At 38.5% G+C, this 18,708-nt stretch overlaps 3 protein-coding genes across 3 annotated transcripts; 1 reads left to right on the forward strand and 2 right to left on the reverse strand.

The window, feature by feature from the left end:
• Window positions 1-6,374: 6,374 nt before the first annotated feature.
• Window positions 6,375-11,644, forward strand: LOC102714555 (wall-associated receptor kinase 5-like). The gene is made up of 5 exons (XM_006653198.3): window positions 6,375-6,416; window positions 6,647-7,559; window positions 8,182-8,655; window positions 9,863-10,012; window positions 10,090-11,644. The coding sequence occupies exons 1-5, from the start codon at window positions 6,375-6,377 to the stop codon at window positions 11,337-11,339; spliced, it is 2,829 nt and encodes a 942-aa protein (XP_006653261.3). The 3' UTR covers window positions 11,340-11,644.
• Window positions 11,645-12,853: 1,209 nt separating this feature from the next.
• On the reverse strand, window positions 12,854-16,285 carry LOC102714826 (mitogen-activated protein kinase kinase kinase 1-like). Its single transcript, XM_040523045.1, has 8 exons — window positions 16,260-16,285; window positions 15,633-15,723; window positions 15,462-15,524; window positions 15,182-15,339; window positions 14,803-14,878; window positions 14,649-14,708; window positions 13,956-14,063; window positions 12,854-13,190 (listed from the first exon to the last, which is right to left on the reverse strand). The coding sequence occupies exons 1-8, from the start codon at window positions 16,283-16,285 to the stop codon at window positions 12,999-13,001; spliced, it is 774 nt and encodes a 257-aa protein (XP_040378979.1). The 3' UTR covers window positions 12,854-12,998.
• Window positions 16,152-16,888, reverse strand: LOC121054181. The gene has a single exon (XM_040523164.1). It carries the CDS (start codon window positions 16,676-16,678, stop codon window positions 16,331-16,333), a length of 348 nt encoding a protein of 115 aa, XP_040379098.1. The 5' UTR covers window positions 16,679-16,888; the 3' UTR covers window positions 16,152-16,330.
• Between the last annotated feature and the right edge of the window lie 1,820 nt (window positions 16,889-18,708).

Consider the following 18,708-nt stretch of genomic DNA (forward strand, 5'->3'; position numbering starts at 1 on the left):
GAGCTGCTCGCAAGAGCATCACCCTTCGAGCTTGCAAACCTAGCTTTTCACACGAGGGAAAGCAACGAGGAGGGGAGCCGAGGGGGTTTTGCCTCCTACGCGAGTGGTGCAGCACTGCACCCGCATATGCAGGCTAGCTGTATGTGATGGGTCAAACTTGCTAGCGAAGCCGGACTCAGTCTGGCACGAAGCCCCTTTTTACATCTAACTGGTCTGGCTGAGGACTGAGCTCAGTCAACCAAACATGTGAAATTTTGTATGCCACATGCGGACCAGATACGGCCCAGACAACCAAACAGGCACACAGTGAGAATTCAAAAACCACTCAAAAGTTACCTAACTCCCAAACCCAAACCCTTGAAAATAGAAAAAAATATTATTTTTCCATGTACTGGGAAAGAGAGAGAGGACACTGTCAGGTGCTCTAATCATTCGGTAGAGGGTAATTAAGCATTTTTGTTATGAACATATGAATTAAGCTGCACTTATCTCAAAGATTTGGATGTCTAAGATTGCTTGTTCATGTGAACCTATGTTCTTAATTTACTTGCAGTCAACAACACTGTCTTGTGCAGAATTTTCGACCATCAGCTCGGGAAACACACGATTGATACAGCTGCGTCCTTGCGTTACGTAGCTTGACTTCTATCGGGCTCAACCGGCCAATGAATTCTTGCTTCCACCAAGGCCGCGTTCGGCAGAGCCAACTGCTCCCTCTATTTTACAATATTTTACGATGTAAGACTTTATAGTCTCATCTTGATTTATATATGGACGTTAAATGAATCTATATATATATATAAATTATATACATTTATCAATTAATAAATTTAGGCAAGACTAAAAGTCTTACAATATGAAACGGATGTACCGGTTAACTAAACTTCATCGTTTTCCGCGCACACGCTTCCCAAACTACTAAACGGTGTATTTTTTACAAAAAAAATTTATAGAAAAATTGTTTTAAAAAATCATATTAATCTATTTTTTATTTTTTTTATAATTACTAATTAATTAATTATATACTAATCTATTGCTACGTTTTTCGTGCCAGGTAACTTAACTTGCCAACCCCACCGGCGAACGTGGCCTAAATCACTCATCATGCATGGGGCAAATATTAATTAGTTCGATGTCACTAGCAGCTACCCCTTCGTTTCGTAATATAAGACTTTCTAATGAATCTAGATATATATATATAAATTATATGCATTCATCTATCGATGAATTTAGATAATATTAAAAAGCCTTATAATATGAAATGGAGGTAGTGCAGATTAGAGATCGATCACAGCAACCATGTCAGTGATGTTTTTTTTGAACAAAGTATATGTACACAGTTTTCTTATATCCGAAATAGAGTAAATGAGTAATGCCCCACGATATTAGAAACGATTTCCTGGGTTTTATTTTTATGGAGACCCCGTTTGTAACATCGAGGGGAGGTCCTATAGATCAAAAATAGGCTGTAAAAAGTAATTTCACGGGACGCCCTCTAGAAGGTCACACAGTCGTCGTCACTAACCGTGTTCTTTTACACGTCAATAAGCATGTTGTTGTATAGATAGAACTTTTTTTTATAGCTATTTAAATGTATAAATAATGTAATTAACTATTACAAAGTTGAAAAATCTATTTTAAAAAGGTAGCATAAATTTTTATATAGAAACTATTTATAACTAATATATCGTTTACCACTTCGGAAAGTTTACATACAAGAACTGACGAAAAGTTTGAGAAAAAGCTAGGAAAAAATCATAGCATAATAGAAACTGATTTTTACATGCGCCCTGCGACTAGCACTCCTTGGTGTATTTTTACTATCTATCTTTTCTTTTAGCCCGTCTTTAAAAATGAGAGGGCCTCGTCAGAAAAAATGATTATTTAATGGTACCGTCTACTGATCAAATATTTAATCAGTGTTATTGGATGATAATATAAAGACATACACCCAAACCAAAAATCTCGTAAACGCCCTACCCCTACCTCCCCCATACATTACGCGGATGAATAAAAAATCAAACGTTTGATCAATAACAAAAGTATTATTTAATTAGCGAAACCATCCTATTTTTATTTTACCCTGTCAAATTTTTATACTGCTGCCCATGTTTATCTAAACGTTCGGACTGCATCAAATCAAACATGCTGCTAATTTGTGCGCTCGTTTAAACGTCTAACCACACAACCATCCATCGGAATCTGTAACGATCAAATGTGAAGGCCCAGAGAGACAGTCTAGAGGGAGGTAAATAGGTGTCCTGAAAATTCTTTCAAATCGCAGCAGTCAGTACAGGGGCCGGACCATCCGGTCGGCACTCTCGGGTTGGGCCGAGAGCTCTGGCCGGACCGTCCGATCAGTGAAAAATACAGACTTGACAGTCTATCTTTTCGGTGATGTTTCTGGGAACATGATGTGATTGTGTGTGTAATAAAACAGCAGAAAGATCGCAGGAACAAACAGACACACGGAATCATAAGAATAAAGACACGAGAGATTTATCCCGAAGTTCGGATCTTTCGATCCTACTCTCCATTGAGGCGCTACTGCGAGCGGGATCTCTCTCGATCCTTTCCCTCTCTTGGCTTCCTCCCACAAGGCCAACACGGGTCTCCGAATTCACAACTAGGGACTAGCAAGCCCTTCGATCGACCGCCATGGTCAAGATCAAGGCGGCTTGCCCAGCCCTAGATTGCAATTCGCTCTACCCTGCAGCCTTCTATGAGAAAGCACAAGAATCCACTATCAATCTTACCTATTCCCTTGCGGATGTTAGGCACCAACCTTCACAACTTGCTCCCAGGCGATCCACACGAATCGGAGGCTCACGGGTGACGTCTATCCGTCTAGGAGATCAATCTCCAAGAGTAATAGGCCACCTTGACTCCACATGCATTCATCAACGCCCAAGAATGAACACTCTATCACTCACTAACCTTAACACTCTCTCTAAGACATGATCCAACGATTAATCTCTCTAGGAGGTGTATTGGGTTAGTGGGGAGGCTTGAGAGGTGCTAAACTTTCCCTAGCAACCAGAAAACTCGAACAGAAAGCCTCACCAACGGCTAGATCTCAAGAGCCCCTTTTATAGGCTGGCGGACGTCACTTAGCCGTTGGAAAAGAAACCTAACCGGACCGTCCGGCTAGGGGGTCGGACCGTCCGGCTGACACTTAGCTCACTCACTCAGAGTAGGGGCTGGACCAAGGTCCGGACCGTCATACCACCGGACTGTCCGGCTGGGGGCCGGACCATCCACACACTCGGCTTGAGCAGGGGCCGGACCAAGGACCGGACTGTCCTGTCACCGGACAAAGGGCCGGACCAAGCAGAAACCGGACCAAGGACCGGACCGTCCTGTCCCTGCTTCAGGAAAAACAACATAGGCTACAACTGGACCTAAACTTACTCCAGGATGCATGCAGAGATTCCAGTGACCCCTCTTAGTAGTACGGAGTTCCTACGACTCAAAAAGAAAAAATGAAATACGCCTTCGAGCGCGTTCGTCTTCGTAGAGCCGTCGCTTCGGGTCACACATGCTCTAAGTTTTATCAAGTAATCCTTCAATCGAATTGATCCTTTAAAATTCTCTGCAATCACAGCTCATTAGCGCACACATGCTTGGCTAGCATTGTCATTAATCATCCAAAACTTCGTTTAGGGGCTAGATGCACTTTCAAAATATAGATAATAAATAATTTTATTACTAAATCTCGAAAGAAAATATATTCACCTTATGAATCTTTTGGCCACGCCATTAACATTAGCGTGGCAAGACAACGCTACCACGCAAAGTATCTGGCGTGACGTGATACGCCACTGACACTAGCATGACAAATTTGTCTTGTAAGTCTGCCATGCCAACCAGCTTGCATGATAGTATTGTTTTGCCACACCACCAACACTAGTATGACCAAAAGGTTTACAGCAAAAATATTTTTTCTTGATGTTTAGTAAATAAAATTACTTATTAAAAATGTTTAAAAAATAAAAAAAATTCAGCGGTTGACAGAAGGCACTTGTGCTACTTAGAGATGTAGGGACCAACTTGGTGCCAGTTAGAGATGTAGGGGCCAGCTACGACCTTACATATATGTACTCGTGTGTGACGGCTTGCAATATAAAGCTCTATACCAAGGGCTATCACAAATAAAGTCATCACAAATGAAGTCATACACAAGACATATTATCTGTGTCGGTTAGGTTTTAATTTGAGGTCGCTGCATATGAAAGGCAAGACATATAAATGTGGGCCTGTTTGGAAAGCTCTTACTGCTGCAGTTTTTCTCATAAACTGTTTATGTTAGAAATTGTCCCAAACGGTCCACAGCTTTTGAGAATATGTAGTTATAGATTTTAAAAAATAAACAGTAAATATTTGTTAATGACGGATTAATTAGATTTAATAAATTATATTGCAATTTTCTGGTGGAATCTAAAATTTGCTTTATTATTAGACTATATTTAATACTTTAAATATGTGTCTGTATAATATATTTGATGTAACAATTAAACCTAAAAATTCTCCCCAACTAAACAGCACCTGTATAGCCACCATTCCACCAACGACTCTCGTGTGACCTTGCTGTACGCGTCAACTTGTGCTGTGTGGCTTTTTGACCAGGCTAGACCTTGACGTACGTCAAGAGGCAGAGCTGCTCCGTGAGAACGATCGGTACCAAACTTTGGGTTCGTACTATGTTTCTTGGATTTTTTTTTTGAAGTTGACAATAATTTAAGGATTCAAATTGGGAGTTGAATTTATTCCCGGAATATGAATTTAGAGGAAACATGACAAATTGATGAACCGGGCTTTACGATTTTTTTTTTTGGGGGAGGGGGTAGATTGAGTATTATTGATTCCTAGGGCACACAAATAATTAAAGTCAATTATCAGGCTGGTGAATATCAACAAAAAGTAGAGCATAATCAATTCAGCGGAATGCAGTTATCATAGGTTGTAGCAACCATTGGTTGAACAGTATGTGGCGCCTGAAGTGGGCAGGTGTTCCACCGTATTGGAAAAATCCAATTATATACCATGCACATGATGTTCCAAGCATAATACAGCATTGACAAACTTTAAGTCCATTACATGCTTTCTTTCTTTTATACCATCACCATACAATCACTTGGCACAAAATTGTTCAATACCCATAGTAACATTTACCAGCCAAATCGCTGAGCCAATCTCACTCACTGCTGTAATTCATGTCTCCAAAACCTTGGTTAATTGGAGATCACCTAGTGCCGTAACCAGATCATGCGCATCTTTATTTATTTATTTTTTAGATAACGGAAGTTTTTATTGAACTCAATCAATTACGTCGACATGATACAAATACACTAAGAACGCTTCCAGCGTCTGCATCTTTACGCCTAGCCAGGGACGGATTTAGCATGGGACGGCGGAGCTTGAGCCCCACTACCTCTGTTAAAGTCATTAAAGCCACTACGAAGAGCTTCTTAAAATTTTATAGCAAAGATCAATAAAAAAGAAGGCTGAAACTCTAACTTATTCAGACCCCATAATCTTATTAGCTAGATCCGCCACTAGGCCAAGCGCCATACGGGAACGGCTCCCCATCAACTGCATTCAAAGCTTGCACACAAGATACACTATCAAGTTCAATAATCGCTGGGTCATGAAACCAATTAGCTGCTAGAGACAGGCCTTCACAACAAGCAGTGAGCTCTGCTTCCTCCAGTGGATGAGCAATGCAGGAGTGATCTCCAGGAGGACAGTTCCACACTTCAAATCAATATCCTGTATGACAACCGCCCCCACTCTCCTAAACATGAACCCAACAAAAAGCTACCATCTACATATTTACCATTAGTGTTACTTCCAGGCAAACTTGGCAAGGTTACTGTCCTGTTAATGGCTTTGCAAAATTGCTAAAAAAATATTTAACTCCCAACACATATTTCAAATGTAAACACGTGCCAAGTGTTCTACTTACCTGTCAGAAGTCTTGTGCATGACCACTATATCAGATCCAAGCTCACACGGCCAAACTCTTAATTAAACTCCCTACTCCATGGGGGTAGAAACTCAGAATACTTGCTTTGCAGCTGGTTGGCACTCAGGTCCTTGGAATGTCAGCATCCAACGGTGACATGGTGGAAAATGTGCTTGCGGAGTTCATATGTTTGCTTTGGACGACTGAAACCTTATACAGATAGAACATTGACTGACCACGAGTCAATTACTGGCTGCAATTGGCTACTTTAATGTGGAAAAAGATGAGAAGATGCTCCCAATATAGAGATCTTGCCCAGTCAGTCGGTCTACTAAAAGGTGGTGTTGAAAGAATAAACCCATGTACAAAAAGAACACAATTTGGTTCACATCAAGAATCAATAATAGTGATGCTGATTGAAGTGACATACCTGATAACGATCCGTATGGCTGTATGTAATCTTGCACTGATCTTGACCAAAAAAAAAGAAAAATTCAAGACTTGGCATTTTGGTTCACACTTCTTAGATGGCACTGACAATTAAAGCAGCAAGACCGTAACCTAGATGTATGAAGCCCATCATTTACCCATTTGCAACACTTCTCCCAGTTTTTCCAATCTAAAGCTCAAGCTCTGAAACTTTTCTAGTCTAAGAAAGCTAAGCCTACCTGAGTGGTGAAGATGAGCACCTTCAGTTCAGCGCTTCCTCTGCTACTGCTTGTTATGTTCGTTGCTGTGAATCCAATGGCGAAATCATCTAGCGTGCCAGGAAATCAAGGTATCAACAGCACCGGTGTTCATGCTGCGGCCACTCTAGGTGGTTGCCCACAGAGCTGCGGCAACCTGACTTTTGAATATCCATTTGGCATTGGCTCCAGCTGCTTCCGGGACCCCGACTTCAATCTCACCTGCGACAACACGGCAACCTCCCCAAGGCTCTTCCTCCAGGATGGCACCACAGAGGTTGTTGACAGTATTGATGTTACTGGATATGGTAGATCCTCAGATTACCTCTTTATGCTTGTTGACGTCGATATATCCCATACTATCCCTATGAGACCAGGTATCAACACTTACAACATGACCTGGAAAGCCCCTGGGAGATCTTTCTCTCTTGAATATGCCATGCTAAACATCACTGGCTGTGACTTTGATGTATACCTGGTTGATCAAAACAGAAATAGCAGCGTAATGCTCTGTATGGTTACTTGCCCTGACGAAGAAATGACGGACATGGTGGCCAGGCAGAATTGCAATGGAACAGGATGTTGCTCAATCTGGTTAGAGGCTAGTCTCACTGCGTTCCAGTTAAAATTTGTCCGCCATAACAATGTTGAGCTCAAGACACACTCTAACCAAAGCCTCCTATGGAACAGAATCAATATAACAACTGTTGGCATGAACCTTGGGTGGAGTATTGTGGATCAACCAACATGCGCCAGAACTAGGGATAATATGACAAACTATGCTTGTGCCAGCAGCCACAGCAAGTGCTTTGATAGCTATGTAACAACTGAGTTTGGTTATCTCTGTGGATGTGAGAGTGGATATTGGGGGAACCCATACATACTCAATGGTTGCCAGCGTGATAACGGTAACTTACCACCCTTTGAAAACTATGTGTGCATGCTCAGAAAAAATATATATACGTGAATAAACATTTATTTGTACCTTTATAGTGATATCCACCGTTGATTTATGAGTTCTGCTATCGGTAGTATAAATAGATATGATCTATTGGATTAGACAAGATGAGCTGTTTAGATTGATTTCTACTACTAATAGAGACCATTCTAAAACAACAAAACATTTTTCGTGTAAGAATTAGAGAAAGGTTTCAACTAAACATAGGCATTGATATGCATAATTCATGGGCACAAGTTCAAACAAAAACTTGTCCAAAACTATGATGCATCTATGTTACGTATATAAACAAGACAAATACATGCACTATCTTCTGTTAAAGAAATACAGTACCTTTGTTCAGCTGTGTAATAGACATAATTTTTTTTTGCATAATTTGTTCTGTGCACATAGTAGAATATGTTATACATCAGTATATATATGTAAAGGTTTTTCTTTTTATGAGAAATGAAGTCCATAGTATAACTTTTATTATACCGACATTAGAAATTAAACCATTTTCTTAAATGAAATAACTATGATATTATATATTCAAACATATGTACTTACTACCTTAATTTCATGTAAAACAGGATATATTCCAGCTCAACAGAAGGCAAACTGCTCACGAATGTGTGGGAACATCAGTGTTCCATTTCCTTTTGGATTAGAAGAAGGGTGCTTTGCAAGGAGGCTATTTCAGCTCAATTGCACAAATGCAACATCCTCCAGCCTCCAATTTGACGACGAACAACAGGTGGCGTATATAAATATCAGTGAGGGTCTTGTAGGCATTAGATATACATCTTGGTATGAACAGCTGGAATTTAAAGTGTATGTAGCTAAGCAACCGGAACTCTATATTGGTTCTGGCAAATCATCCTCTGTGCAATGGGCTGTTGCCAATCTAACGTGCCAAGAGGCAAAACAGAACACCTCTGGATATGCATGTGTTAGCATCAATAGCACATGCTTGGCCGTGAACTCTATCGATGGCTACATTGGTTATAGATGCAAATGTTTACCTGGCTTTGAAGGAAATCCATATGTCCAAAATGGCTGCCAAGGTTCTCTCTCACACACATTCATGCAGTGTTTACATTTACCTGTCAGGCAAAAATTTATATACTTATAACACTAAGATTTCAATAGTGCTACAGAAAAACAATCTTGGATGCTATGCCTTTAATATATGCTGGTTGTGATTCCAACAGTGCTGGTTATACAATTTGATTGCATTTTACATAGTACTGACAAGTACTCCTATACAGGAGCAACTGAGAAAGGCCTAGGCCATAGAGGTTTCCATAAAGACAACGTTATAGTTCAAATTCATATATTATATAATAATTTTGACAAAAAAATGTTATTATGGAAACAGTGCTGTTTATAGAAAAATATATTCAGTATTTTAACTAGCATGCACAATCAACGCATAAAAAGGACAGAGGAATTCTGATTTTTTATCAGCCCCTCCACAGAGATGAATACTATGTAAACTTATAGTTCACATTCCTCTGCATTTTACAAATTGTAGCGAATAGCATTTCCATGCTGTTGTTTTTATATGCCATGCCTTTATGATTCTGTTCGCACCTAAAAGCAGAATCTATTTTTTTCCTTTTTATAGCAAAAAACAGACAAAACATACATGTTGTCAAGCTCTTTTTAATAAAAAGTTCACCTGAATTAATAAAAAATATGATTGTAGCTCCTCCTGTCCTGCTATTAACACCGGAACTCATAGCTCTCTTGGGTTAATCTAGGATTTTTTTTTTTGAACGATTCATCAACCCGTGCTTTTTCACATGCTAGTGCTTGCATCACCTACCTAATATATTTGCAGTCATATTTATGTCAGTATTACCAACATTAAGGGGCATCTACAAATTTTAATCATATTAAATAAAATACCTTGATCATACGAGCCTTAGAAGCGGTAGCTATTGTCCACTATCTTTTTAAAGAACACCTGTAACTATTTTATGTGCATGGCTTCCAATGAAATGCCATATTTACAGATTCTTGCTTTCATTGGAAGAAAACAAATAAAGTGATGCTTGGATTCCAATTGCATCAACTATATGTGTACTCTGATTCAAAATATTAAAGTGATAATTTCATATTAAAGTGATAATTTCAATCCTTTTCATATCCAAAGCATAAGGTGTGGGATTTCTAGGAGAGTATAAGGGAAGTTATATCCAAAGCAGCTGTACCATGTTCCTTCAACGTTTGTCTTATCTTACTAAGTTGATTAAGTTGTGGGTGCAGATATTGATGAGTGCAACACACCAGGCATTTGCAAAGGAGTATGCCATAATACCATTGGAAAATACTATTGCACTGATTGTCCTTATAAAACAAAGTATGATACTATCCAGATGCAGTGCATTTCATCAAAAAGCCAAAATCTTCTGTTAGGTGAGTTATATGCACATGCTAATTTCACAATGAATATGATTTAGACAAATCATGGCATATTAAGGTGCACATTACAGGTATCACTATTGGGCTTAGTGCTGGCTTTGGCATTCTACTTGTGAGCTTAAGTGCAACATTTATCTACCGTAGATGGAAAAGGGACACCCAAAAGCAACTACGTCGGAAGCATTTCCAGAAAAACCAAGGCCTCCTCCTAGAACAACTAATATTGTCGGATGAAAATGCAAATGACAAGACAAAGATTTTCTCTTTAGATGAGCTAGAGAAGGCAACAAACAAATTTGATCCTACACGTATCCTTGGTCGTGGAGGGCATGGTATGGTGTACAAAGGCATTTTATCTGACCAACGTGTAGTTGCAATAAAAAGGTCTAAGCACATTGAGGAAGGTGAGATCAGCCAATTTATTAATGAAGTAGCTATTCTCTCTCAAATAAATCACCGGAATATAGTAAAATTATTTGGTTGTTGTCTTGAAACTGAGGTCCCACTATTGGTATATGACTTCATTCCCAACGGTTCATTATTCGATATTCTACATTCTAGTTCAAGCAGCGATTTTTCTTTGTCATGGGATGACTGTCTACGAATTGCAACGGAGGCTGCAGGAGCTCTTTGTTATCTCCATTCAGCAGCTTCAGTATCAGTCTTCCATCGTGATGTCAAGTCCTCTAATATACTTCTAGATGCAAACTACACTGCTAAAGTATCAGACTTTGGTGCTTCAAGATTGGTTCCAATTGACCAAACTCACGTGGTTACAAATGTACAGGGAACATTTGGTTACTTAGATCCAGAATATTACCATACTGGGCAGCTGAATGAGAAGAGTGATGTATATAGCTTTGGTGTGGTACTTGTGGAACTACTACTCAGAAGAGAACCTATTTTTACAACAGTGTCAGGATCAAAGCAGAACTTGTCCAACTACTTTCTTTGGGAGCTCAAGGTGAAGCCAATCAAAGATATAGTTGCACCACAAGTTCATGAGGAAGCTACCGAGGATGAGATAAACAGTGTTGCTTCTCTTGCAGAAAAATGCTTAAGGCTCCGAAGTCAAGATAGACCTACAATGAAGCAAGTCGAAATGACTTTACAGTTCTTGCGAACAAAAAGGTCAAATTCATGCCATCCTACTCCGGAAAATGATGAAGAGATACACCTGTTGCAACCTATAAGGTCTGAAGCTAGTTGTGAGCAGTTGGCTATTAACTTGGCTCAAAGCACCAACTCTGAGTCTCCAAATAGCCACAAATGTTATAGCTTGGAGCAAGAGTTCATTTCATCAGTTGGGCTGCCACGATAGGTCGCTCAGAGCTGCTATATAATATGAAATTTACACTGGGCTGTGGAGAAATAGGATAAGATGTTTTTCAATTATAAACAGGTCTCAAATGTACGCATCAACTTCTCAAGCAATGTGGTCTACCATTTGTATTAAATACTATCCCTATATTAAAGCACTTACACTGATATTGTAATTGATCATACGTATATTGAGAGGATGCATATACTTCTATCATACATATTACAAAACTTTTATTCCGTGGATAAATTGAGTGACGCATGTATCTACTATCTAGGTGTGAAATGTTTGGAAGAAAGCTACTAAAAATTATATGCATTTCCAACACCTGGGTACCACCACCACCTATGCAGTTTTGCAACAGCCATCTACAGGCTCCATCAAGACCTGGCATTTCTAGCTCTCACAATCTCCTCTACCTATCGACGGATGTGAAACATTACGTGATTATTAAATCTGACAAAACAATGAACGAGCACTCCCCCATGCGATTACTAGGTGACATATGAGACAAACAATTAAGTGTACCACAAAATGGATATGCAGTAGACGAACAGATTAATCAAAGAGTATCGGTATAACTTAAGCAAACAAGACGAGCCCTGTGCACGACGGTGGCGCGGTGGCAGCAACAAATCGTCGTCGATCTGGAGATGAGCAAACCCACAACCGCGACCACAGGGAAGAAAGATGATTGGAAGAGAGGGATCAAGAAAAGGAGGAATCACAAACACCTTTTAATGGAGAAGAAGAAGAAGAAGAAGAAGAAGAACCCATCCCCACCACCGGAGCAGGAACCGGATTAGGAACAGGTTAATACCTAGTCACAGCTCCACCTCCACGAGGGATCTCGCGGCAGCGTGACCGACACACAGGGGACGCTGGCTAGAGCAGATCAAGGCAGCGGACCACGGTTGCTTAGCGGGAGATCTTCGAGCTGATAGGCCGGCGCGGCGGCGGTGGAACGGACGATGAAGTTTCATCCGTAGTTTTCATACTCTGTTTTTAGAACAGAGAATGGGACACATGAGTGGTTGTGATGCTCTAAGTTGCATTAGGAGCAAACTTAAAATATTTAAATAAAGTATATGAGATATATATATATATATATTGATATTTTAGTAGGATAAAAAGATTAAAATATTATGGGACAAGTCCCTCCACCTCTCTCGCTTCATTTTTTAATTTTTGAAACGGTGAGATGGAGGGTGTGGAACCCATTGATACGTGGATCTCACGATATTTATATATGGTTTGACTGATATTTAGATCTAACATATTTATTTTAATATTTAATCTTTTAATTTTGTTTATAATGATTATAGCTTTACACGGGACCGAGTCAAATTAGCCGTATTATAGTGTCATGGTAGCGAAACTGGACTTAATACTGACTTAGAACTTTATTTGCACCGGTTTTGGGAGATTCGTTCTATTTGGTTTTGTGCTTGAGACAAAAATCGAACTCGTTCGGTGGTTAAAGGTGGCAAAATGACCTTTTCTCCATCAAATTGTACGACAATTCAAAATTTATAAAATAAAGTACATTATATACAACGAGAAATAGTGATCATTCATGGGTGGCTATACATCGTAAAATTACTGAACCAGTTTTAGAGCGAAGATCTCTTCATCACTGACCTTATTGAAGTTTTACCGTCAAGATGCCATTATAGACATTATTGACCGTATTGACCTATTCACGAAAGGATGATCGAGCAATTTGGATGCATAAGGTCTATCATCTGGGTTTAGCCTTAAACACTGGCTTATAAAATCACGAGCCTCCTTGGAAAGGTACTCTGGGTTATCTGGTGGCTCCTCCCTTCCGATCTTAAACAAAGCTTGTGTCTGCAGAACAAAAGTTGCAGGAATAGGTGGAAAAAAATATATAACAGTAAAAGAAGAATTTGATATAGTTGGCATGCTTAATTTATCGACCTTAAACTAAGAATTATTACCTGCTCTATTTTATAATGTAGGTCGTAACTAGATTTATATCGATGGTAATAAATATAAACATATATAAAAATAATATACATTCATAAATAAATGAAACTATACAGGAATAGAAAATCTTAGAATATAAAATAGAGGTGGTATATCTTACTTGCTCCGGTTCTATAATACTTGTCATTTTGGGTGGGGCAAAGATCAAATCTTAAGGGCCTATTCGTTTCAAAGGATTTCCAAAGAAAAAGTGTAGGAATGTGAAATCCTATGGAATGTATACTGTATCAACGTTCATTTCAAAGGAATGCATCTAGGGAAAACTATAGGAAAATTTCCAATCACTTCACTATTAGGGGCAAAACATAGGAAAAAAAATCCACTCTAACCCCATTTTCACAGTGCTAAAGAAAAAATCCTATGTTTCTCAATTCTATAGGTTTGCGCATGCATTCCTATCATATTTCTAATTTTTTCTATTCCTATTATTTAGAAATCCTATAAACGGAATAAGCCCTAAGGCTTTAACTATGAATAATTTTTTATACTATTTACTTTTAGAAGTAAGAAGACTATATCTTAAAAGGCACTTCAATCTATATAATAATTATATATATCGTACAAAACAACAAGCAGTAGAACAATTTCTAACGAAGAATAGCTCACCCATTCCAAATTAGGATAAGGATGTTCACGTGTCAACATCTCCAGGACTGTGCAACCCAGACTCCATATATCAGCTGGTGTTCCATACGTCTTTTTGTGACTGACAACCTGAAAGATTCAGTGCGTCCATTTACAATGAGCCAACAGGATTAGGCAGTGCTCGGTATGGCCGTATGGAGCTTGGTCATACGCCGTATGAAAGGTTACACGCCGTACGCAAAATGAGATAGGTCATAAACGTAATATTAATTAAGTATTCCATCTGTTTATCGTTACAAGAACTTTTAACATTAACTAGATTTATATATGTGTTAATGAATCTAGACACATATACAAAATATATATTGATACGTGGATGAATCTAGAAAACATAAAAAATCTTATAACATGGAACGAAAGGAATATTAAAAAAGGTTTGGTACAAATAACTCAATTCAACGGTTTGAGAAATACGCAGTTGCTAGTAGCTTACTACAGATGGTGGTGTCCTTTTCTTAGTAATTACTGCCAGAAGTATGTTAATATACGCAAAGTATTTCAATATATGCCACTGATTGTGAGGAAATATTTTACTACTTTTTTTGTGGACGAAATATCAAAGTAGAAAATAATAGTAAGGTGCCAAAAGAAATCTGAGCATATTTATTCTGTGTCTCCGTGAACCTCATCACACAAGCACGACGGTATATATACCTCGGGTGCCATCCAATAAACGCTTCCTTGGCATGATTTAAGTGCGGTGAATTTGCCAATCTGAATGATAATTGATAAAACAAGTGCAAAACAAAGTCAATAACATAAATACAGTTTCTTTCCTCGACATAAATACATATTTCACAAGGCAGACCTCCTTAGCGAGTCCAAAGTCAGCAAGCTTCACAGATCCATTCGCATGCACCAGTATATTGGCACATTTGACATCCCTACAAGAATTTCAATCCACTATATAAACTACAGGTGTACACAAATATTTGCAAACCAAATTGAGAAATTCACTGAGAAATTTGTTTTTGAAAGAAGCAGTGAGCAATATTTTAGAAATCTCATTTATATAACTTGTTATAAAACTAGCCCCGAAATTAATATCGGCAGCTACAACTTCATGTCCTAATTAGAATCCGACTACCTACACATATTAAACATAAACTCTAACATATGTCACAAATCAGGGATACATATCTAAAATGACTATATAGTACAGAGACATATGAACATTACGTACTTACCGATGAACGATGTTTCTATCGTGGAGGTAACATAACCCATCAAGGATTTGTCTTGTATATCGTGAAACATGAGAATTTCGCAGGCGATATTTCTGATACAAGGATGCAAGAGATCCTTGCGACACTAGTTCAAGGAAGACGTACAGTTTCGAGTCCTCCTGCAGTAGTCACACAATGAACAATCATGAACCTTTGAAAGAAATTATATTTTAGGAATTTGATTATATGCACCAAGCTGTAGTATATATTACTGCAACATATTAATATAAAAGTAACTTACTTTGTCAGTGCCATAGTACTGCACAATATTACTGTGGTCCAGACGACTCAGGAGTGCAATTTCCTAATCAGATGAATGGAAATCAGTAGGTAATTAATCTCAAAATACACCATTTGCGAAGTACCAACAGAATATAATGCAGATATTAAACAAGCATGTAGCGATGCCAACCTGCTGAAGCTGTAAAATGCAGTGTTGTGCATCGCCGTAGCTGCCTTGATCATGCAAGTACACTTCTTTGACAGCAAAGAAGACTCCCTTACTGTGTGAAACATCGTATTAAAAGATGCAGACATATATAGAAGAGAGACTTGTCAAGCATGACATGAGAATATTGAATGTAGAAACAGGCTACAGTAAAGTTTCTTCTCTATTCTGATCAGAATAACAACACTAAAGCTAATTAACATATATTCCCACAAAAGAACAGAGCAGAAAAGAAACACTAGAGCCCCCTTTGAATTGGATGATTGGCAAAGGAATTTTGGAGGATTCAAATTCCTCTAGATATTTTTCTATGTACCTTTTGATTCATGGGAAGAAGATAGGAAATTTTTCATAGGAAAATAAGCAAGAGGGTGGACCTTTAGAAACTTTTACTTGGCTCGTCTTTTCATATGATGTAACCAAAGGTCGGAGAGCTTGCTAATTCAATTCCAACGTTTTTCCTATTTAGCTAGTCTAAGAATAATCTACCCTTTTACCTCTGAAATGTTACACCTGAAAATCTATGCTAAACAAAAATATACGGACAATTTACTTTATACGCTCCAAAAATTCCGTGTGCAAGCTAAGCACATGTGCAGCCAATCCAAAGTGTTCATCGAGTAATCAGAAATCTTTCATCCATGGGAACGGATGCCCTCGAATTACTTGGTGATGCCCTCGAAGACCATCCCGAAAGATCCACGCCCCAGGAAACGGCCCCGACTCCACGACCGGACCTTCCTCCTAACCCTCCCGTCCAGCCGGATGTAGAACATGGACTCGCTGGTCGTCCTCGTCGTCTCCTCGTCGGTCGACTCCGACAGCGAGGACCAGCAGGTCAGGAATTCCTCCGACGACCTCTCCCATGGACGCATCTCCTGATCCGGTATTCTCAACGATATTCTCACAGCATCCTGTTTAGATGTAAGATCGCCGTCGTCCTGCCGGCGCGCAGAAGCATCGGCGGATCTGGTCGCGGGAGCATGGCTGTTCTCCTCCTCTCGCGCCATGTGGAGTGTGGTGGGGGAGAGAGCTAAGGCGTGGGTGTCTCTGAGGAAGAGGGTGAAATTTGGATGCTGGAGTTGGAGTTGGAGCTGCCCATGGTGACTGATGGGTGTTTAGCGGGAAAATAAAAATTTTTACACGTCACGTCGAAAGTTTGATTGGATGTCGAAACGAGTTTTTGGATACAAATAAAAAACGAATTTCATGGCTTATTTAGAAACCGCGGGACAAATCTTTTGAGCGCAATTAATCCGTCATTAGCGTATATGGTTTACTGTAGCATTTATGACTAATCATAAACTAATTATGCATAAAAGATTCTTTTCACGATTTCTTATATAACTGTGTAATTAGTTTTTGTTTCATCTATATTTAATGCTCTATTTAGGCGTTTAAAAAATGTGATATTTTTCGGGAAAATTTTTAAGAAATAAAGAGGGCCTGACTGAACAACAATGTGAAAGCTTGACTTACGTTGGATGACTTTTGGTAACACATGTGCCTGGATATAGAATGAGATTTTTTACTGTACGCCAGAAAATATGTGAGCCAATCATTATAGATTGACCCAAGGGCTAGGCCTGTTTAGTCCCAAAAACTTTTCACAAAAATATCATATTGAATCTTTGGACACCTAAATAAAACATTAAATATATATGAACAGTAAAACTAATTATACATTAATTATACAGTTACGAGGTAAATCGTGAGACGAATTTTTTGAGTCTAATTAGGACGTGATTAGCCATAAGTGCTACATAACCAAAATATGCTAATGACAGATTAATTAGACTCAAAAGATTCGTCTCGCGGTTTCCAGGCAAAATCTAAAATTTGTTTTGTAATTAGACTACGTTTAATACTTCAAATGTGTGTCCAAAAACTTGATGTGATGTTTTTGCAAAAAAAATTTCAAACTAAACAAGGCTTAAGATAAATCTTACCTCTTAAGTGGTAAGATGCATGTCATTTATTATCATTCGAAAGCTTACTATAAATTACTACAAAGCAGGAAGAAACAAATATTTCCTTGTGTGTATGATAAAAGTATTATTAATAATATGCATTAATGTACTAGTAAAATTAAAGTTTTTGAATGGAAATTATAATAACCTGCTTAGTGAAATCTTATTTAATTTTTGTCCGTTCAGTTTATTCTTGAGTTATGAAGTAATTCAAACATTGAGTTATAATTATTTTTGTTTTGACAAATAAAATTTCCATTATAATTATAAACAATTGAAATACAAATGGCATGAGTCATAAATAAATCCATTTTAAATTTTGTAATTTTCTAGATAACATACCATGGTACCATACTATAGTCACTTTGAATTCCAAAACTTTAATATTTTTTTAAAAAAGAGGTACGGTGTGGTGTGGCATGTATATATTGCGTGCATGCATAACATATGAGGGTTATAATTATTGCTTTCCTTGTTAGGCAGTAGTATTTGTGGAAGGAGAGACAAGGATTTCTTTAAAACATAAATCACCAAATAAACAACGGTTAGGATTTGACGATAGAGTCTTAATTACCTCTATAGAGGTAAGGTGGAGCAATCTAAAAGCTCTCGTCGGGGAAAAAACGTAAGAATACGTGCAAACGGAATAGAGGGTAGGATATTTGACCTAACAGACACTACCTTAAAAAAAAAAGGAAAGTCAATTTTGTAGGTCCCACTGTGCTAGCGATTGAATTTGGGTCATCTTTAGTAAGCATGGCCTGAGAAGAGGGCATGGGTCACCCATAAAAATTAATTTTCACGACAGCCTATCGAAAACACCTAGAGAAATAGAGAGAGGTATAACACGAGTGGCTGGTTAAGGATGAGTACACAATGCGATTAAGTTTCTCTCGCCAACCTCCCTCCCTCCCTCCCCATCACTCACCACTCCCTGCTTCGGTTCTCCCTTCGCATCAATGGTAATAATACTAACCATACTAGGATTTTTCAACCTGAATTGTTTCAAACTTGGCTTTATGCAAACCTCAACCCTATTATCATTCCTGGTACTCGTGTGCATTTAAGTA

Source organism: Oryza brachyantha, chromosome 4 (assembly GCF_000231095.2).
Source record: "Oryza brachyantha chromosome 4, ObraRS2, whole genome shotgun sequence".
Classification (NCBI taxonomy): Eukaryota; Viridiplantae; Streptophyta; class Magnoliopsida; order Poales; family Poaceae; genus Oryza; species Oryza brachyantha.

What these genes read in the sequence shown, in the direction of transcription:
- LOC102714555 (XM_006653198.3), top strand. Translation starts at nt 6,375, where the DNA reads ATGCTGATTGAAGTGACATACCTGATAACGATCCGTATGGCT. An exon ending in TGATAACGATCCGTATGGCT is followed by an intron (nt 6,417 to 6,646) that starts GTATGTAATCTT and finishes TGAGTGGTGAAG; the next exon opens with ATGAGCACCTTCAGTTCAGC. An exon ending in TGGTTGCCAGCGTGATAACG is followed by an intron (nt 7,560 to 8,181) that starts GTAACTTACCAC and finishes CATGTAAAACAG; the next exon opens with GATATATTCCAGCTCAACAG.
- LOC102714826 (XM_040523045.1), bottom strand. Translation starts at nt 16,285, where the DNA reads ATGAACACTTTGGATTGGCTGCACAT. An exon ending in GCATTTTACAGCTTCAGCAG is followed by an intron (nt 15,525 to 15,632) that starts GTTGGCATCGCT and finishes TCATCTGATTAG; the next exon opens with GAAATTGCACTCCTGAGTCG. An exon ending in CTTATCCTAATTTGGAATGG is followed by an intron (nt 13,191 to 13,955) that starts GTGAGCTATTCT and finishes TTTGTTCTGCAG; the next exon opens with ACACAAGCTTTGTTTAAGAT.
- LOC121054181 (XM_040523164.1), bottom strand. Translation starts at nt 16,678, where the DNA reads ATGGCGCGAGAGGAGGAGAACAGCCATGCTCCCGCGACCAGATCCGCC.